General features: G+C 37.2%; 1 protein-coding gene across 1 annotated transcript in view; it reads right to left on the reverse strand.

Annotated features, from left to right (window-relative positions):
- The window catches only part of pax1a (paired box 1a), a 12,967-nt gene extending 3,507 nt beyond the window's left edge, over positions 1-9,460 (reverse strand). The window contains exons 1-4 of the mRNA XM_087779532.1: positions 9,224-9,460; positions 6,356-6,979; positions 4,262-4,395; positions 3,987-4,200 (exon numbers count right to left, since the gene is read on the reverse strand). Coding sequence (XP_087635658.1) covers positions 3,987-4,200; positions 4,262-4,395; positions 6,356-6,979; positions 9,224-9,227 — 976 coding nt within the window. The 5' untranslated portion in view covers positions 9,228-9,460. The remainder of the gene's footprint in view (positions 1-3,986; positions 4,201-4,261; positions 4,396-6,355; positions 6,980-9,223) is intronic.
- Between the last annotated feature and the right edge of the window lie 10,253 nt (positions 9,461-19,713).

Here is a 19,713-nt window from a genome sequence, read left to right on the forward strand (position 1 = left end):
CATCATCTTCTTCATCATCAACGTCAACATCATCATCTTCTTCCTCAACGTCAACAACATCTTCATCATCTTCTTCATCATCATCAACAACAACATCATCATCTTCTTCATCAACGTCAACAACATCATCTTCTTCTTCATCAACGTTAACAACATCTTCATCATCTTCTTCATCAACATCAACAACATCATCATCTTCTTCTTCATCAAGGTCAACAACATCTTCATCATCAACAACATCATCTTCTTCTTCATCATCTTCTTCATAATCAACAACAACATCATCTTCTTCATCATCAACAACATCATCATCATCATCATCTTCTTCATCATCAACATCATCTTCTTCTTCATCATCATCATCTTCTTCTTCATCAACGTCAACAACATCTTCATCATCTTCTTCATCGTCAACAACATCATCATCTTCTTCTTCATAATCAACAACATCATCTTCTTCTTCTTCATCAACAACATCATCATCATCTTCTTCTTCATCAACAACAACATCATCTTCTTCATAATCTTCTTCATAATCTTCTTCATCATCAACAACATCATCAAATTCTTCATCATCAACAACATCATCATCTTCTTCATAATCAACAACATCATCTTCTTCATCATCAACAACAACATCATCTTCTTCATCATCAACAACATCATCTTCTTCTTCATAATCAACAACATCATCTTCTTCATCATCAACAACATCATCATCATCATCTTCTTCAACAACAACAACATCTTCTTCTTCATCAACAACATCATCTTCTTCATCATCAACAACATCATCATCTTCTTCATCATCATCAACATCATCATCTTCTTCATAATCTTCTTCATCGTCAACAACTTCATCATCTTCTTCATCATCAACAACATCATCATCATCAGCATCATCAACATCATCATCTTCTTCATCAACAACAACATCATCATCTTCTTCATCAACAACAACATCATCATCTTCTTCATCAACAACATCATCATCTTCTTCATCATCATCATCAACATCATTATCATCGTCTTCATCATCATCGTCAACATCATCATCATCTTCATCTTCATCCTATTCTTCATAATCATTATCATCAACATCATCATCACCTTCATCATCGTATTCTTCGTCATAATCCACTTCAACATCATACTCTTACTCATTATTATCATCATCATAACTTTCATCATCATCTTCATTTTCAACGTCATCATCATCTTCCTCAACATTCATTATTATTATCATCATCATCATTATCCCCATTTTTTCAACATCAACTTCATCACCATCATAATTTTCAACATAATCATTACCATCATCTTCAACATCATCATCATCTTCTTCATCTTCTTCATAATCGTCAACAACATCATCATCTTCTTCATCAACGTCATCAACAACTTCATCTTCTTCATAATCGTCAACAACATCATCATCTTCTTCATCAACGTCATCAACAACATCATCATCTTCTTCATAATCGTCATCAACAACAACATCTTCTTCATCAACGTCAACAACATCATCATCTTCTTCATCAACGTCAACAACATCATCATCTTCTTCATCAACGTCAACAACATCATCATCTTCTTCATCAACGTCAACAACATCATCATCTTCTTCATAATCATCAACAACATCATCATCTTCTTCTTCATCATCGTCAACAACATCATCATCTTCTTCATCAGCATCATCAACAACATCATCTTCTTCATCAACGTCAACAACATCATCATCAACTTCTTCATCAACAACATCATCATCTTCTTCATCAACTTCAACAACATCATCATCTTCATCATCAATGTCAACAACATCTTCTTCATCATCATCAACAACATCTTCTTCATCAACGTCAACAACATCATCATCTTCTTCATCATCATCGTCAACAACATTATCATCATCTTCATCTTCATCATCATCATCATCTTCTTCATCAACGTCAACATCATCATCATCGTCAACAACATTATCATCATCTTCTTCTTCATCTTCATCATCTTCTTCATCATCTTCTTCATCATCTTCAACAAAATCATCTTCTTCATCCTCAACAACATCATCATCACCATCATCACCATCATAATTTTCCACATAATCATTACCATCATCGTCATCAACAGCATCATCATCATCATCATCATCATCATTTTCTAGGTCATCATCACCTTCATCAACATCACCACAGCTTTTAGCTTAATCGTCATTATCATAATATTCATCATTATTATTGATATCATTATAATCATCTTTGTCATCAATATCTTCATCACCACAGCTTTTTAGCTTCATCATCATCATCATCATTTTCATTGTTGTCATCATCATCATCATCTTGGTTATATTATCATTATCTTCATCACCACAGCTTTTTAGCTTCATCATCATCATCATCATCATCTTGGTTATATTATCATTATCTTCATCACCACAGCTTTTTAGCTTCATCATCATCATCATCATCATCTTGGTTATATTATCATTATCTTCATCACCACAGCTTTTTAGCTTCATCATCATCATCATCATCATCTTGGTTATATTATCATTATCTTCATCACCACAGCTTTTTAGCTTCATCATCATCATCATCATCATCTTGGTTATATTATCATTATATTCATCACCACAGCTTTTTAGCTTCATCATCATCATCATCATCATCTTGGTTATATTATCATTATATTCATCACCACAGCTTTTTAGCTTCATCATCATCATCATCATCATCATCATCTTGGTTATATTATCATTATATTCATCACCACAGCTTTTTAGCTTCATCATCATCATCATCATCATCTTGGTTATATTATCATTATCTTCATCACCACAGCTTTTTAGCTTCATCATCATCATCATCATCATCTTGGTTATATTATCATTATATTCATCACCACAGCTTTTTAGCTTCATCATCATCATCATCATCATCATCTTGGTTATATTATCATTATCTTCATCAACACAGCTTTTTAGCTTCATCATCATCATCATCATCATCTTGGTTATATTATCATTATCTTCATCACCACAGCTTTTTAGCTTCATCATCATCATCATTATCATCATCTTGGTTATATTATCATTATCTTCATCACCACAGCTTTTTAGCTTCATCATCATCATCATCATCATCTTGGTTATATTATCATTATCTTCATCACCACAGCTTTTTAGCTTCATCATCATCATCATCATCATCATCATCATCTTGGTTATATTATCATTATCTTCATCACCACAGTGTTTTAGCTTCATCATCATCATCATCATCATCTTGGTTATATTATCATTATCTTCATCACCACAGCTTTTTAGCTTCATCATCATCATCATCATCATCTTGGTTATATTATCATTATCTTCATCACCACAGCTTTTTAGCTTCATCATCGTCATCATCATCATCTTGGTTATATTATCATTATCTTCATCAACACGGCTTTTTAGCTTCATCATCATCATCATCATCATCTTGGTTATATTATCATTATCTTCATCAACACAGCTTTTTAGCTTCATCATGTTCATCATCATCATCATCATCATCATCATCTTGGTTATATTATCATTATATTCATCAACACGGCTTTTTAGCTTCATCATCATCATCATCATCATCTTCATCATCTTGGTTATATTATCATTATCTTCATCAACACAGCTTTTAAGCTTCATCATATTCATCATCATCATCATCATCTTAATTTTGTTGTCATTATCTTCATCAACACAGCTTTTAAGCTTCATCATGTTCATTGTTGTCATCATCATCATCATCATCATCATCATCATCATCATCATCATCGTCATTTTCAACATCTTAATCATCATCATTTCTATCATCATATTCATTTTATTTTTTATCATAATTATCTTTATCATTATCAACATCCTTATCATTATCATTTAAAAACCTTCATCATCATCTTCATCATCTTCATCATCTTCATCATCATCATCATCATCGTACCTTCTCGCGCCTGGTGTTTGAAGGACATCTGCGCGTGGATGTCTCCGGCGTGGAGGCTCATCCCTCCTGCCGAGTGGGTGAGTCCCGGGCTCTGCGGCTGCCAGTGGGGGTGACCCGGGGTGACGTAGCCTCCCGCCGGCCCACTGTACACGCCGTACTGGTTGGTGGGCGAGTACGCGCACGCGGAGACGTAGCTGGACAGTGTGGAGGACGGCTGCAGCACAACGAGCGTCAGCGTCACGACCACGTTTGAAAACTCAGTGCGCATGCGTTACCTGTGAGTATTTGATGTCGGCCTCGATGGCGGATTTGTCGATGCCGTTGACGGGGTGAGAGGCGGGGAAGGCGGCTCTGTTGACGCCGCTCCAGTCCTCCATCTTCGGCCCGTAACACTCCGAGCCCGCGATGGCTGAGGCACAAAAAAACAACCCAAGGTTTCTTCATTATTAGAAATTGAATTAAACTTTATATTAAACTGGGTTTATATATTTCTCCTTAAGCGATTTGTTTCTTGGTTTACTTTTGTGATTAAAAACACTTACGACTTAAACTAATCCACCCTCCGAATTATTACACATACAATACAAAAAAAATGCATTAAAAGTATTGTAAATGTGTTCAGACGTTTATATATATATTAGCAATATATTCAGCCAATATTAAATTATATTTAAGACAAAAATAATAATAGGACAAATATAGTGCACTCTGAATACATTAAATAATAAAATACAACACAATAAGATTTTATTATTATTTATATCATCGCCTCACCTTCAACAATAACGTGTAAGCATAATAGGAATTATTTAATTTAAGCAGATTATACAGACAAAAAACGTTTTTTTTTAAACCATTAAAATTGTACATAAATATAAGTCGAATTTATGTAAACGCGTCGATTTCAAGAACATGATGTTTTTAAATCAAATATGTATCTACTTTTTAATTAGAATATATTCTAAAGTAATTAAAAAAATATATATATATATATTTTGCAATGCAGGAGCCTGTCCAAGCTATCCAGGGTGAGATACACTTTAAATAATTTGTCCAACAATAGTCGACGACTCACACACACACTTACACCTGAGAGTCATCCATTTCCCTCGGTATGTTTAGGAGGAAACTAGAGTACCCGGAGGACACCCAGCTTCAAGCAGAATGAAACCAGGTTGCCTCAGAGATGACCCAAAGTGGATTAAAACCAACAACCATCCTGCTGTGATGCACCTGTTGATGACCTTTGACATCAAATGTTTGACGCCTTTTTTAAGAGAAACTGATAAAAAGGATAAACCGATTTAACATCACCAGGATATGTGCTAACTTTACCAAATACAAGCTTTTTTTCTGTTGAAATATGAATAACATTTAAGTGTCGTATGACGTCAAAGTTTAAAAAAAAAAGACAAAAAATTATGAAAATGGCCAATTATTTTAGCAAACATTCTGAGGAATCTACTAAAAATGATATAAAAATATGATTCTTAAAGTGTCAAGAATACACTCATATATGAAACATCATTAACACACATCAAATTGATAAACTTTTTTATACACTTTAGATTTCTTGCTAAATTTGTTTGCTAAATACACGTTCAAAATACATGATAATTGTTTAAACGTAACTTTAGAGATATAAAGTTTAATTTTAATGTTTTTATTAACATTTTTATTTTAAAAAAAAGTTACACTCGTCATTATCTGCATAAATATAAGTACAAAGCGTATTGATATTTTATACAATTAAAACCTATAGATATCCATGTGTGTACATGTTTTAAATTAAATTAATTATTATTATAATTGAGACAAATATGATTTAATTAAAAAATAACTTATTAGCCAACTATTAAGGCAATTGATTAAATATAATAGTCAATGCAAACACACACAAAAAATATTAATAAAGTTAATTAAATTATATTAAAAGTATAATTATAAATCAATTTAAGTGTATTTCAAAATGATTAATACCTTGAAAAATAGGGTGAGCGATGTACATCGTTTATTTGAGAAATTAAATTTAAAGCTTGAATGATGTTGGACTAAGAAAATATTTCGAATTATTCCTGCAGTTTTCAATATTCGTCAGTATAAATTGTAATCTGATTTAATGAACCATCACGTTAAAAAAAAAAATCAATCACTTGGTACATATTGGCGCAATGAGTCCACATTTGATCAGGACTGTTTGGACTCTCGCACGAGGCTCGAGTGTCGGGATACGTGATCGGACCTGTCGGGTGATCTGGTGAAGGATTTGCTGGACAAACACGAGTGTGTTGCAGGTGATCCTGGTGTTTGTTCAATTCATAAACGAGCACTTAGTAAAAAAAAAAAAACAGCTTCTGTTCGTCTCTCACCTGAAGGGTCCATGAAGGCCCGGATCCCGAGGATGTTGCTGACGGTGTGCGCGGAGGGCCAGGCCCGGGATATGCTCATGTGACCCGCAGGTACTCCGGGGGGGCTCCCCATTTTGGCGCCGGTGGGCGACATGGCGTTGGAGTACGAGTACGGGTAGAGGTGGTTGTAAGGGAGTCCGCTTTGCGCCGAGGCCTGCTTGCCGGTCTCGTACTGGTTCGGCTGGGACAGGTTCCCGATCTTGTTGCGTAAAATCCTGCTGATGGAACTGACGGACGGCACGTTGTACTTGTCGCACACCCCGTCCGCCAGGAGCCGGTCCCGGATCTCCCACGCGAAGATCCCCGGGTCGCTCTGCTTGTACTCCCGGATGTTCTTCACCACGTTGGGGGTCGTGACGCGCGGCTTGCTCCCGCCGATGGCCCCCGGCAGGATGGAGCCGGTCTCGTTGTAGCGGGCCAGGATCTTGCTGACGCAGCCGTGAGAGACTCGGAGCTGACGGCTGATGTCGCAGGGTCGGATCCCGAGCTGGGCCAGCTCCACGATCCGGAGCCGGATGGCGTTGGGCAGAGGTCTGCCGTTGACGAAGACTCCGCCGAGCTGGTTCACCTCTCCATAGGTCTGCTCTGGAACCCACAGAACCACGTGATCAATACAAATATTGGATCATATTAGCAACATATTGATAAACATAACTCGTTCTTTTTCTGACCGCAAGTGGAACACGAGTAAAAAATAATAATAAATGTAATAAAACGTAACCTCAAACAAAATAAACAATTTAAAACTACGGATTAATAAACACATTTACTTCAAATTTGTCGTCATTTCCTGCTCAGAAGAAACTACAATACACTTTTATTTTTGAGTTCTAATGCGACCAGGTGGTCACGAATCAATAATACATTGATATAATATTCTATGTGAAACAATGAATAATAAACGGGAATACATATAACAAAATAAATTTCTTTCTTTTTTTTTTAATTGTCCTTAGCGTCACCATTAATAATATATAAAATCATAAAAACACGTTAAATATTCATTTAAAAAAAACTTAACATTATTTCAATTTCCTAATAGAACAGAAAAATTAATTTGATTTAGACATAGATTCGATTTTGCTTTTAGATTCAAACGTTCACAAATGTTTTATTTTGCAACTACGTCTAACTTTATTTAAAGTCATATCCAGAGGCCTCACTATGAAAACACACACACACACACGCAGGAACATCTGCAGCAATATAGACGCTTTTCACTTGATGTACATTTAGCATCACCTTCATCTGCTTTTATATTTAAAAACACACATGATAAGTACTCGAAACGCAGATTAATTTATTTACGGCATTTTATATCGACGTATACGACGAGTCTGTCTCAACGTCTTAAATCCTTCATTACGAAGTTAAAAACGACCCAAAATATAACCATCATCTGCTTGAAATGTCATATAATATAATATTTAGATGAAGATGAGTTGGAAACTGCATGTTTGCAACATAAGATGTTCTTTAAGTTGAAGTGAATACATGTGAAAATTCTTCTCAACAATCAAACATGGCGACTTTGACGGACTTCAATCTGAACCGTGTTTTTTAAATACCTGCAGAGTTGTATATAAACTTTCTTTTGACCTCTTGACTTTGGTACTGCAATAAATATAAACTCTTAACACAGTAAAGAGCGAACACATGCACAAAGTTACCTTCATTTTTTAAGAGAAACATCACAACACGTTTAAACTTCAACAAAAACAACAACTTCTGTTCATTTACAGGCGAATTTAAACGTCTCTGTCTCGTGAATGACTTGAAATGGTCGCAAGAAAAACTTTACAATAACGTGAAGCATAAAGAGATTGTTTTTATGGAACAATTGTCGTTAACGGAAAAAATCAAATAGAAAAAAGACGGAATCAGCAAAAGGTTATAATATTTACGCATTTAAATGTGTCGATTTTTAACCGACTGTCATTCAAAAACGATTATTATATTAGTAAGTTTTAAGTTACAACTAAACTGGTATGTTTTAAAGATATAAGAAACAGCCTTTCTTTTATTTAAGTTAAATTAATAATTTATAACATGGCTACACTCTTTGGTGAGTTAGTTTTAGAAAGAAAAATTCTGATCCAAAAACTAATAATACTTTAACGTAATTTATTAAAGCAACAGCTTGTTCAGTTTTTTCTAAACCACTTTTCGAAAGCGAGGTTAAAGGCCAAATCATTTAAATATATTCTAAAAATAATATTAGTTAATATATATGTAACAAGCATTACCCACAACTTATATATTTATTATAAGTTTTTTAAAAAAACGCGGACGTCAGAACTAAGGCCTTTAATATAATTATTAATGAAAAATGTGGTGTATTATATGCATGTGAAAATAAGTATACTATATAACTTATGCCAGTAAGAATTTGTTTTGGGTCATTTAATTTGGATTATAATAAGTTATAAGTTATTATATAAGTAAAAATAGTTTCTATTCAAAACTCCATTTAAAAAAAAAAAAGGTCATTTTAGACAACTGCTATTTTTGATTCACTTTTAATGCTTTTTAAAATTAATTTACGACTTTACGACAACCTGAGGTGTATAAAAGAAGCCGATAAATTAAAAACAAGTTTTAAATCGATACACGAACATCGTAGTTAAACCGATTATTTACAACTAAAAACAAATGTTATTTTTTGAGAAGTTAACAACGTTATAACTTTTCAAGACTAAAGAAAAATAGGTTCGAATGTTTCGGGGGGATTCGGGTTCGCAACCGCGTCTTTAAAAAAAAAAGTACGAACAACTGGTAGACGGAGTCTCTGATGCGCGTGCACGAGCTCGCGCGGTTGATCGATCTTACCCATTTGACTGAAAAGTGTCTCGAAATGAGAGATTTTTTAAACGTTCCAGCGAAATCCAGAGAGTTGCTGGAGGAAGAGTCCGAGCTGAGCTGTAAGATCTGCGGTCCCCCCTTTTTGGCTCGTGCAGGACTCCCGGAGAAACGCGACGTTCGGACGATTGAAGGAGGAAAAAAAAGGGTCACTCGGACGAATCCTGGGGAGTCCAGACTTTAGCTGGAATTAATTTGACGAGTCCTCCACGTCAATCTTTGGCTCATATACGGCGAGTCGCTGCTGCGCGTTCATTGGTCGCTCGATCCGATCCCGCCCGGTACCAGAGCAAGAGACTCCCACTGAGGTTCAAGAACACAAGTCTGCTGCAGGATCGAGGGGTGCGACGTGCCGGACTTCCATGACGTCATCAATACTTTCTATTAGAAACTACTATAACGGAAAGTCTATATTAAGTTAAGAAAAAAAAAAATAGTCACGTATTTTTTGTGCAGTTTCCGATTAATATTTACGTGGTTAAACGTGTAACTATTAAATTGAATTTAGAGTTGAATATTTACATTCCAAAATAAACGTAATTATATTACTTCTTTAGCTTAACATTTTTATTTAAAAAAAATGGATTAAACAAATAAGCACTGTATATTTATCGAATAAAGTTCACTAAAAATAAATCAAGGTTATTTCACATCTAAAATAAATAGATACTAAAAGATCCGGGATATTTAAAAAAATAAAAATATTCTTTTTTTATTTAGCTAAAATTAAATATATTAGATGTGATTATTTATTACATATTATTTTATTAACCATTTATTTAAATTTTCAAAATTATAGAACTAATGATAAATACACGATGCATCCAAGAGAATAATATTACATATACACACATTATATATATGTATATATATATGTATATATATATATATGTATATATATATATATATATATATATATGCGTGTGTGTGTGTGTTTAACAACCGGATTTAAGTGTGATCAGAGATGTGTCTCCTCCTTCTCCTCCTCCTTCTTTCCCTCCATCATCTCACGAGAGAGATGTAATCGATACGTCTGTAGACCATCGGCAGGATTCCAGAGATGATCACAGCATGTTCTCCAAGTTTCCTGTGCACGTTTTGGAAGCCCCTCGTTTATACGCTCGCAAAATGTCACCCATAAAAGTTAACAGTCGACCCGATGGTAACAAGGTGCAGTGTCCTTACACCCGCCTCCCCCCCCCACACCCGACACACACATGGAAGACATCACCCCGGGTCAGAACAGAACATGGAGATGTGTCGGAGGAGGAGGAAGACGCCGCCATGATTGAACTCGAATGGACTTCTTTCTTTTTTTCCTGTGAGTATTTACAGGCTGGTGACAACCATGTCATTTAAAATAAATCAATCCGCGCATCGACTCATCAACCCCCTCTTCCGGTCAGATCCGGAATTGCATCTAGAACACATTTCTTTACGGTGACAAGCGTCACAAAAAAAACTTTAACCTCAAGACATTCAATTCAATATCCTCGTTAGTCACAGCTATTGATGATTTTTTGGGGCATATTTGTAACATTTTAATATCAAAAAGTGGGTCACCAACATGGAATCACCCGATAAATGTATTGTTTTAACCAAAAATAATTTAAGAAATTACGTTTTCACCTTTACCTATATATTCCAGTCGCGTGCATTACAAATAAAATGATCTATAACATGAATTACAGCTGATCTAAATAGATACTGTCAAATGGAAAATAAGCAGGTAATTACGGTAACTATTTCCGAGAGATCCACCATCATGTAATTATCCTTTCTAGGTTTTACGGTAATTGAATTGAGAGCAATACAGATATGACTTCTTAAAATACCGTCAAATAATGGCGCTTTCTTTACTGGGATTTACGGTAAGGGATCCAGATTAAATTAATTATTATTTCTAGCATTCGAATCGGTGTTCTATGGTATATAACACCCCTATAATAAAATACATTTTGACTAAACTGGAATTTACGGGAAAGTATATTAAATACAGTATATTGATTGTTCCTTGTTTTTTACGCTTAGAAATACGCTGACGGTTGTGTATCGCAACCGTGTATATGTTTAAAATATGTATATTTATATTGTGATCAATATAATTTGCCTCTTTTGTGGGAATTTAAGGTTCAATTTTAAAATTGAGTTGCAAGCTTTTTACGTTAATATTATTTGTCGCAATACAAAATACTGAAAAGCGTAATAGAGAATATATTATTAATATTCATGACATGCTCTAAAATAAAGTTTATTCAAGGGTTTAAATCACGTGTTTACATCGTTTCTGTTATTTTAGTGGAAGCTCGACACGTGCGTGACAAAACGTTTTCGACCGTCAAACGGCCTCTATCTTTATTGCTTTGAGTTGTTTTTTTAAGCGCAGTTTAAACCTAAATAAAATAGAAAACCAACGACAATATCCTTTACAAACGCGCGCCACAAATAAAGTTAAACGCATGAACTACCAATTGCCGAGACGAAAAATGTACTATACCTGTACCTGGAACAATTATTTTCACGAACTTTGAAAGCTTTAATATATTGAATTTAAAAGCCGAATTATGGATAAACGACGACTAACTTGCATCGGCATTCATTTAAACCTTTACATTAATAATAAAACTATAATATTAATTCATGATTATCTCAATGGAGTTTCGTTCTATTAGAACTTTTCTCGACCTCAGGCTCGAGAGTAAATCGACCTTTTTTTCTTCTCTTGAATTCCTAAACATCAGAGAAGTGAGCTCATCCAAACATCACCTGGCACCCCCTAAAGAAGGAAGAGCCACCTACACCCCCACACACACACCCCAGCCTCACCTTGGTCAATATTGGTGTTGGTTTTAAGTGTCCTCAAAAGGATTCACTTCCTCAAGCTTTCTCTCGAGTGTGTGAGGTTGTGTGTGTGTATCAGGCCTCGAGTGTTAAAAAAGTTTTAATTTATTAAGTTTTCTTTGTAAACCCGGTCAAAAAGTTTATTATTCTAATATAAGTGTTCGATGTCACGATGTAAATAAAAAACAAAAGTTATTACAATATCTGCTTTAAGATTAGTCATAAAGACTTATTAAAGGTATTTAATGTCAAATATAGACCAAGATTATTATTTCTAATAGTAAGAAAATGTAATCTTTTTTAAACATTTGAGAGAGACGTGTCGTGAAAACTGATTTTTATCTAAAATATTAAACATTTAATTAAGAGCTCTGAAGTCAAACCGCGTCATATCAGATAAAGATTCAGGTTAACATAGCTATTGATTTGGTTGAAATGCTAACACGGTCAATGTCCTGAAAGAGCTAAGTTGCTAGTTAACAGAGTCGCTAATAAAATAAAAAGTTAGCTAATGTTGCAAAAGAAAATAATTACAGCAACAGGTCAAAGGTGAAACTAAAAAGTCTGAATTTAGCTCATGTGCTCTCACAAAAAAAGTAGTTTTCACGTAGCAAAAACACATAAGCAGCTAATGCACTTCATCGAAAATGTAGCTAAATCCGTAAGATGGCCAAAAAGTACATTTTTATATTTAAAAATCATACGTTTTAAATGCTAAAATGCTTAAATAAAAATTCTACCGACACCAATGAAGCTAAGCATAGGCTTTTGCTCGGAAGGAATACGAAGTTTACTCCATTTTAACGACTAAGGTATCGAAAAACACGCTAACTCATACCTTGAAATAAGTGAAGCTAATACGACAAAATATAATAATACTAGACGTCCTGTTAAAAAATATAGTAGCTAAAATGTTCATATAGCATTAAGTTAGGATATGCTAACAATGGCAACACATATAGATGTAGGTTTAAAAGTGCGGGTGAACAAAATTAAAGTTGCTAATGGAAAGTGTTTGAGTATAGCATCGATAAAATCAACTAGTTATGCAGTTGCAGTCAAATATTTGATGTCAGGGGTCGCTGGTAGCCTCGTCTATGCTCCAATGCTAGTGAGCTAATATGCTTACATACGGATGTGCGAGAGAGGCATCTTGTTTAACAAGTGGAGAAACGCTAATCTAGCTTGTTACAAGAATGACTACAAACAAAATAATGAAGACGCTAAAAAAGCCGCAAAATTCCCACAATCTCATTGCGAACTCGTGCGAGAAAAAGGTGAAAGAGGTTTTTTTTTGGGATGGAAACATTTCCTTCACAAACCGACCACCATTTTGAATAAATGCTAAACAAATGCAACTTTATTAGTTGTCTTTTCGAGGATGTGGGAACATCCTGTCGATGGCCAATGAAGTGCGAGCCGTTGGGATAAACACCGAATTCCGTCGATCACCCTCCTCCACTGATGCTATCAGACCTGGAGGTGCTGATGTGTACTTTCTTTGTGCAACTGGAGTTCTGCTCAAACGAGTCTTGGAAGCCGGTGAGCTCAGTTCTTTTATAGCCACAAGAGCCATTCTGGGCTGCAGAACCCGCCTAATGAGGGCGCGCAGCGGTGCCATGTGAGACATGCCAGCTTTTACCAGGCCGGGTAATTGCTTGTGACCCTCACTAAACACGTCTCATGTGTCTTTGTGTTCCGAGCGTACGGCTAATTGTTACAGCTACAGTGGATGCCCCAGGATCCGTCGGGGTTTTAACTCGAAGAAAACAAGAGAAAAAGGCCGAATTTTTACTGTCAACACATACGGCGTTTCATAAAAGACGGCGTTTCAATGGTCTCATTTCGGTGCGCCTCCACCGCATGTCCTTGGGATTCTTACGAGAGGCTTTTTTTTTTGTTGGGGACAAATCTGGTTTTGATTTAATGCGGCAACATGTTTGGAAAATACTACATTTTTAAAATCCCATGTGCTCCCAGGAACTGTTGCAAAAAAATACAAACAGACTTTACATGATTCATCAGAAATGCCACAGTTCGGTTAAGGGCAGAAAAAAAAAGTTGTTGTTTTTTATTCCCTCGACTCAGCAGCGCTATCCTCCTTTAAAATAAGACACTCGTATCAGTTCTTACAGGTCGATGTATGAAGAGGTTCTGGGATCTACTTGGTTCTGGATTAGGGAAACTCTCAGGTCAACAGGGTGGAGTACCTTTCCCAACGTATCCCAACCATCTATCCTAGCCTCTAAAACTTTGCCTCCTATGAGACACTCTGATATACGATACAAAAACCTCTGTCCTTCTCTGTTAACTCCCAATGAGAACCCTATTTAGAACTCTGACCCCTAAAGACTCTGCTTCCTAAAGAGTTTCTAAACCATAAGCGAATGTCCCGTAAAGCTTCCCTTTCAATCTAGGTGCAACTCTTGCATCACAGATCAACTCCGTTTGTGTCGTCATGTGTTCCGCCTTGACCACACTCTCCTCATCCCCACCACCCCTGGATGACTGAACCCAAAACGCCTCAAAGAAGATGACCCAAATAAAAAAGGCCAAAGACACCCTCAAAAGAATCTTTATATGGCAGCAACAGTGTCCTTCAACTCGTGATGCAACTCTCCAGAAACTGTTGGAACGCTAATGCTTCTCAAGAGGAGGGCCTTGAGGTCTTGAGATGACCCTTTGTACACCCCACCTTTGATGGCTACGATTGCTCAGATACTGGAAGGGCGTGTTGCTGTGTTGAAAGGAGAAAGAATTTCCGAGGTCCAAAACCACCTACACCTGTAGGACCAGGATGGAAAGTTGATGCTGTGATCAGATGCGCTTCAGAGTCAGAAACCCTTGCTAGATTGGCAACCATCGAGTTTGGGCCAAGGATAGGAGGTGGAGAGTAACGAGAGAGAAGGCCGGTTAGGAAGGTCCTAGTGGTGGTGGAACCTTGATGAGACTTCAGGAGGTTTATCAAGTCGGGAAAAACTGGAGACAGCTGGCAAAAAAAGTGTCTGGAGTTTGAAGAAATAACAACAATCATTTGTAAAAAAGCATTTTAACTTTTGACGCGAAGCCGCCAAAAGGATAAGCATCAGATGACGCACAGTGCTCTTACGCTGATGTAACAAACGAGTCCCCAAACAGGTTCAGCATTCAGGGTGGCACCAATTCTGTCACGGTGGTGGAAACACTTTTATTTACCTTGTAGGTGCAGCCTGTGTTTGTAATTATTTAGTTTATGTTATCTGTTAACGGTTAAATATATAACAGATAAGATCTTCATTTTTTTTCGGGGGGTGATTTCATTTTTGTTTTCTTGGTGTTCTTCGTTGTTTTAAGACTTGTGGTTGGATGAAAGACCTTTTCGCCGAAACGACATTGCTTTGAAATGTTCAATCCAAACATCTCTGCACCAACGGTCCCTCAAATTCATCAATAATAATAATGTTAGTGTCAAATCTATTCTAATTAATAATGATTATAAAACACGGCATGTGGAGTTAAAAGTGAGCGTGGCGCTCCTCAGGGCTCAGTGTTTGGGCCTTTTTTGAAATCCTGAATGATACAAAACTAGTGGCAACTTTGCCGAATTAAAAAATGTATTCAACTAATGAAGTAGATTGTGTGAAATTGGCCGAGCTGCTCAAGTGTAACCACAGCTGTGAAAATTAGAGAAAGGTAAAAGAGTACAATTCTGTGTTGAGCTGCGCCGTCTCACCATTGTTACCTTCAATCTCTCCGGCTGCTTGTTGTTGGATCTTTTTGCCGCGTCTGTTGTTAATTACAAAGGACCTTAATTACTTTTGGAGACGGCATCGAACGGCTGCCGCTGATTCATACTCGCACCACTTGGAGATCGGCCCAGCCAGTTTTAAAAAACACCGGGTCACATGTGGGAATTGACATGCGAGCGTGCGTTTTTTCGAGTCGCAATATCGCAGATGTGTTTACAATTAACTTTTGGCTTCCAGCTTGGAACTTTTAATTGTCTCGTGCGGATGGAACCTCGCATCCAGTGTTTTCTTGCCTCCATAAATCTTTGCGAAAATAATCAATAGCCGTCTTTGAACCCGGCATCCAGTCGTGGAGCGAAAGCTTGTTTGTCTCCACGTCTGAGCAGAAGTATGTCAGATCAATTACGAACAAGCCTGGAAAAGGGCATTCAAGGCCTCGGATCATATGCGGCGCAATATTGTTTTCCGCCAAACCAGAAATCAAGGCCTCAGATGGATCTTCTTTATGTCAGAGACAGGGTACAGTATTTTCTTTGACAGCTGCTATGTTCCAGATTAATGGTCTTATGAAAACCTTGTGTCTCCCACCAAAGTCTTCACTTTATATCAGTTGATGTGACATCTCAGCTCCATCATTTGAGCCCTGAAGATAAGTAACTACAGAGTGGAAAGTGGATATGACAGTGTACAGTTTTGTTCGGAGACTTGGCGTGAATTCAGTTCTTTAAATCGTGGTCCAATTTCCGATGTGTAGCTAGAAAAGTACAGTATGGCATCAACAACTTCTCCATTTAGATTTCTCTTTTTCCAGGGATGGATGTATAGATGAATGGATGTATAGATGGCTGGATGGATGGATTAACGGATCATTGGTTAAGCTCAGTTTACAGTGGAGTTGGGACGCGCAGAAAGCACAGTCATCTGCCAAGCAGCTCACGACAATATGAAAAGATTTCCTTCTCCAGTCCCCTTAAAAATATATCTTCAAAGGCCTCCTTGCTGCACCATCAGAATTATGACTTTTGGGATTATTTTGTCAATAGTGAGATACAGACAATGAAAGAGGATAATTGAAGGTTGGTTGGTCAGAAAGAAAGTTGGATTTAGAAGAGAGGAGGTAGAACAGGACTTGAGAAAAACTGGAGATGTATTCTGAGTATTCTAGATGGTGAAAACCCGATTACAGATCTTTATTTCGAGTACCTATATCACATTTCCATATATGCATCTTAATTTAAGTGATCAACATATCACACCTGCTGTATGTTCACTGTTGGTCCAAGTAGGTTTTTTCCCCCCCGAGATATGCTACAAAACCAACTGTGCAGCAGACTTTACAAACCAGTCGGACGAGTATCCAGAACCTTGTGTCACTACAAAACCTTGACTTGAAAGATCCAAATTCTGCAATGCCTCGAAAGTTGCTTGACCCCTGTCAGTGAACTGTCGAGATATTTCTGTCCTTGGCTCAAGGAGGTAGTTATAAATTGTTTTTTTCTTAACCAAAAGCTAATATTTACAATAATAAACACATCGACCAATTAGAGCGCGGGGGGAGAAACCACATGTGTTACGTTCGCTTTTCCTCTGCAGCACCATTTTTAGGGCTGAGATCTGGTACTCTGATCCTAATGAAGCACAACAAATGCCCATAAATGCATTCCTTTATATCTCTACCCCAGCGTGGATGCCAGGAAACCCAAAGGGCAAGCAAATGGTTTGTTTTGGGAGTCTGTAGCATACACCAGCAAAGGAGATTTGTCAAAAGGGATCTGTGCAAATTCTCACGTATTCCTGCGAGTGGTGGTCTGTGACGGTGGGGATATGTTGAAAGCTGCCCAAGACCAGGCCAGTGTCGCTATAAGGCAGACTTGTTCGAGCTAATCAAGTGGAACTCGCTGGTGTATTTACCCATTCGATCGAGATGGAGTTTCAGTTCTTTCAATGGAGTGAGCCAACTGTCCCTGAACCCTTTTGGACTGTGAGTCAACCAAAAATAGGTCCAATAAAAAGTTCAAATCATTTTTTTTACTCGTCATTTTTATTGTCTAGAGTTGTTAGCTGAATATTACAGTGCAATGTGCCCTTGTGACCTATACAAGGCCATGACAGGTCAGGTAGAAAACCATTCAGTCTAAGCCAATAATACTCTCGAAACAGATTTGTAGCATCAAGCCAGTTGGAGGTTATGTATGAAGTAATCGTCCTCCCTCATACTGGCGGTGAAATGTTTGACATGTTTGCATTGAGTCGGTACAGACCGGCCTTAAAAACCAAGCCTGGACTTGCTGGCCAAGAAAAAGATCCTCACTCTTCTCCACGTGTCCCTCATCGCACCATGTTCTGAATCATTGCACCGCTTGGAACTGATGTAGGCTGATCTAAAGATTGTTTGGAAAAAGTATACCAAACCTTTATTTAATAAAATTTAATAACTAGAATCTCAATAGTTAACCGTCTTTTCATTAAAAAAACAACCCATAAATTACGAACAAAATAGACCCACAATGAAGTAATTTTCCAGTGAAAAAAATGGTGTCTCGTGTAGTTGGTGGTACTCCAGACGTTTTGGGACACCATCCTTTTATCACCAGTTCATGCGTTTGTGATATGACCATTGTCAGAATCAGAGTTTTCACCAGGTCATTATGGGTTTTGCTTCATTTCTGGATAGTCTTAGTTGCTCTTCCCTTACAACCAGTTACTGCCTTAAAGTTGAGACAATTGGTGCAGAACTTCGGTAAGTAACGTCAGTGAACACTTCAGCTGTAGACCTCTCTAGAACCAGGTCCATACCAAGCCCAGTTAGTCTAGACAAAACACTGGAAGGATGATAGTGGAAAAGCTACGGCGTAGGATATAATCGTGTAGAACGGGTACTATTAGAGCCATAAGAGTCAATGGAATCAACTATCAAGTTTGCGTACAACGGTTCTCACCCACACAGGGGGGCACATTCCCTCCATTTTGGAAAGATGGGGCAGGGGGTTGCCTGACAGATTGGCATCATCTATTCATTATGTATGGCAGGAAAATAGGGACACAATAGTCAATCAAAATCAATGCAGTTTGACAGCTTTTTTTCAGGGTGACCTACTTTAGTTGCGACGATACAAAAATTCCCCTCGAAACATTCAGCTACCGAATCATGCCAAACTAAAATCCAACCCGATTCTACTTTAAAGTTTTTGTTCTTTTGTGTCATCACTCAAGGTTTCCGTCATCACAGCTCATCATTGATACACTTACAAGGGTATTCACGCTTCATGCCAGATACTGCTCAGCTGGGATAAAGATGGTCGAGGCGCTCAGACCCATGTGTTCCCGATGTTGTTCCGTCGGAGCGGCTCTGTTCGAGACTGTTCAATGTCAGGACATAAAAGGTGAATTAAGTCGACTGATATAAGCAGTAATTACAGGCTCATCCGAAGCCCACGTGTGTTCCGTTGAACAGTCAAATGTCAAGGCGAGCTCGCGTGCTGAAGACAGAATGAGGAAATTGGTTTTTTTTTTTTATTATTATGAGCTGAATTTACTGAGAACACAAAAAGCAGGGTGATGAATTAGGTGTTTTATGTTCTGTTAACGTGTCGGGGCAGAGAAAATATGTTGTCAGGCTCCTTTGTTTACTTGATGACATAATTATTTTAGGAATGGGTAGTTTGTGTTGGATTGAAAAGCGGGTCCACAACCACAGAAAAGTCCTTCGGGTAAATTTGTATGGCGGCTGAAAGCATGAAGGAAATATAGAAAACATGAGCAGCCAGGTGTGTACAATTTAGTCGTTATGCAGGTGTGTTCAAGAGTAGGAAAGTCAAATTAGAAGGGGTCTGGTTGACAAGTTGCTAGGTAAGTCAACCAGTATGTTGTAGGGTAGGGTAATAGCTAAAT

This window comes from Callionymus lyra, chromosome 18 (assembly GCF_982586985.1).
Source record: "Callionymus lyra chromosome 18, fCalLyr1.hap1.1, whole genome shotgun sequence".
Classification (NCBI taxonomy): domain Eukaryota; kingdom Metazoa; phylum Chordata; class Actinopteri; order Syngnathiformes; family Callionymidae; genus Callionymus; species Callionymus lyra.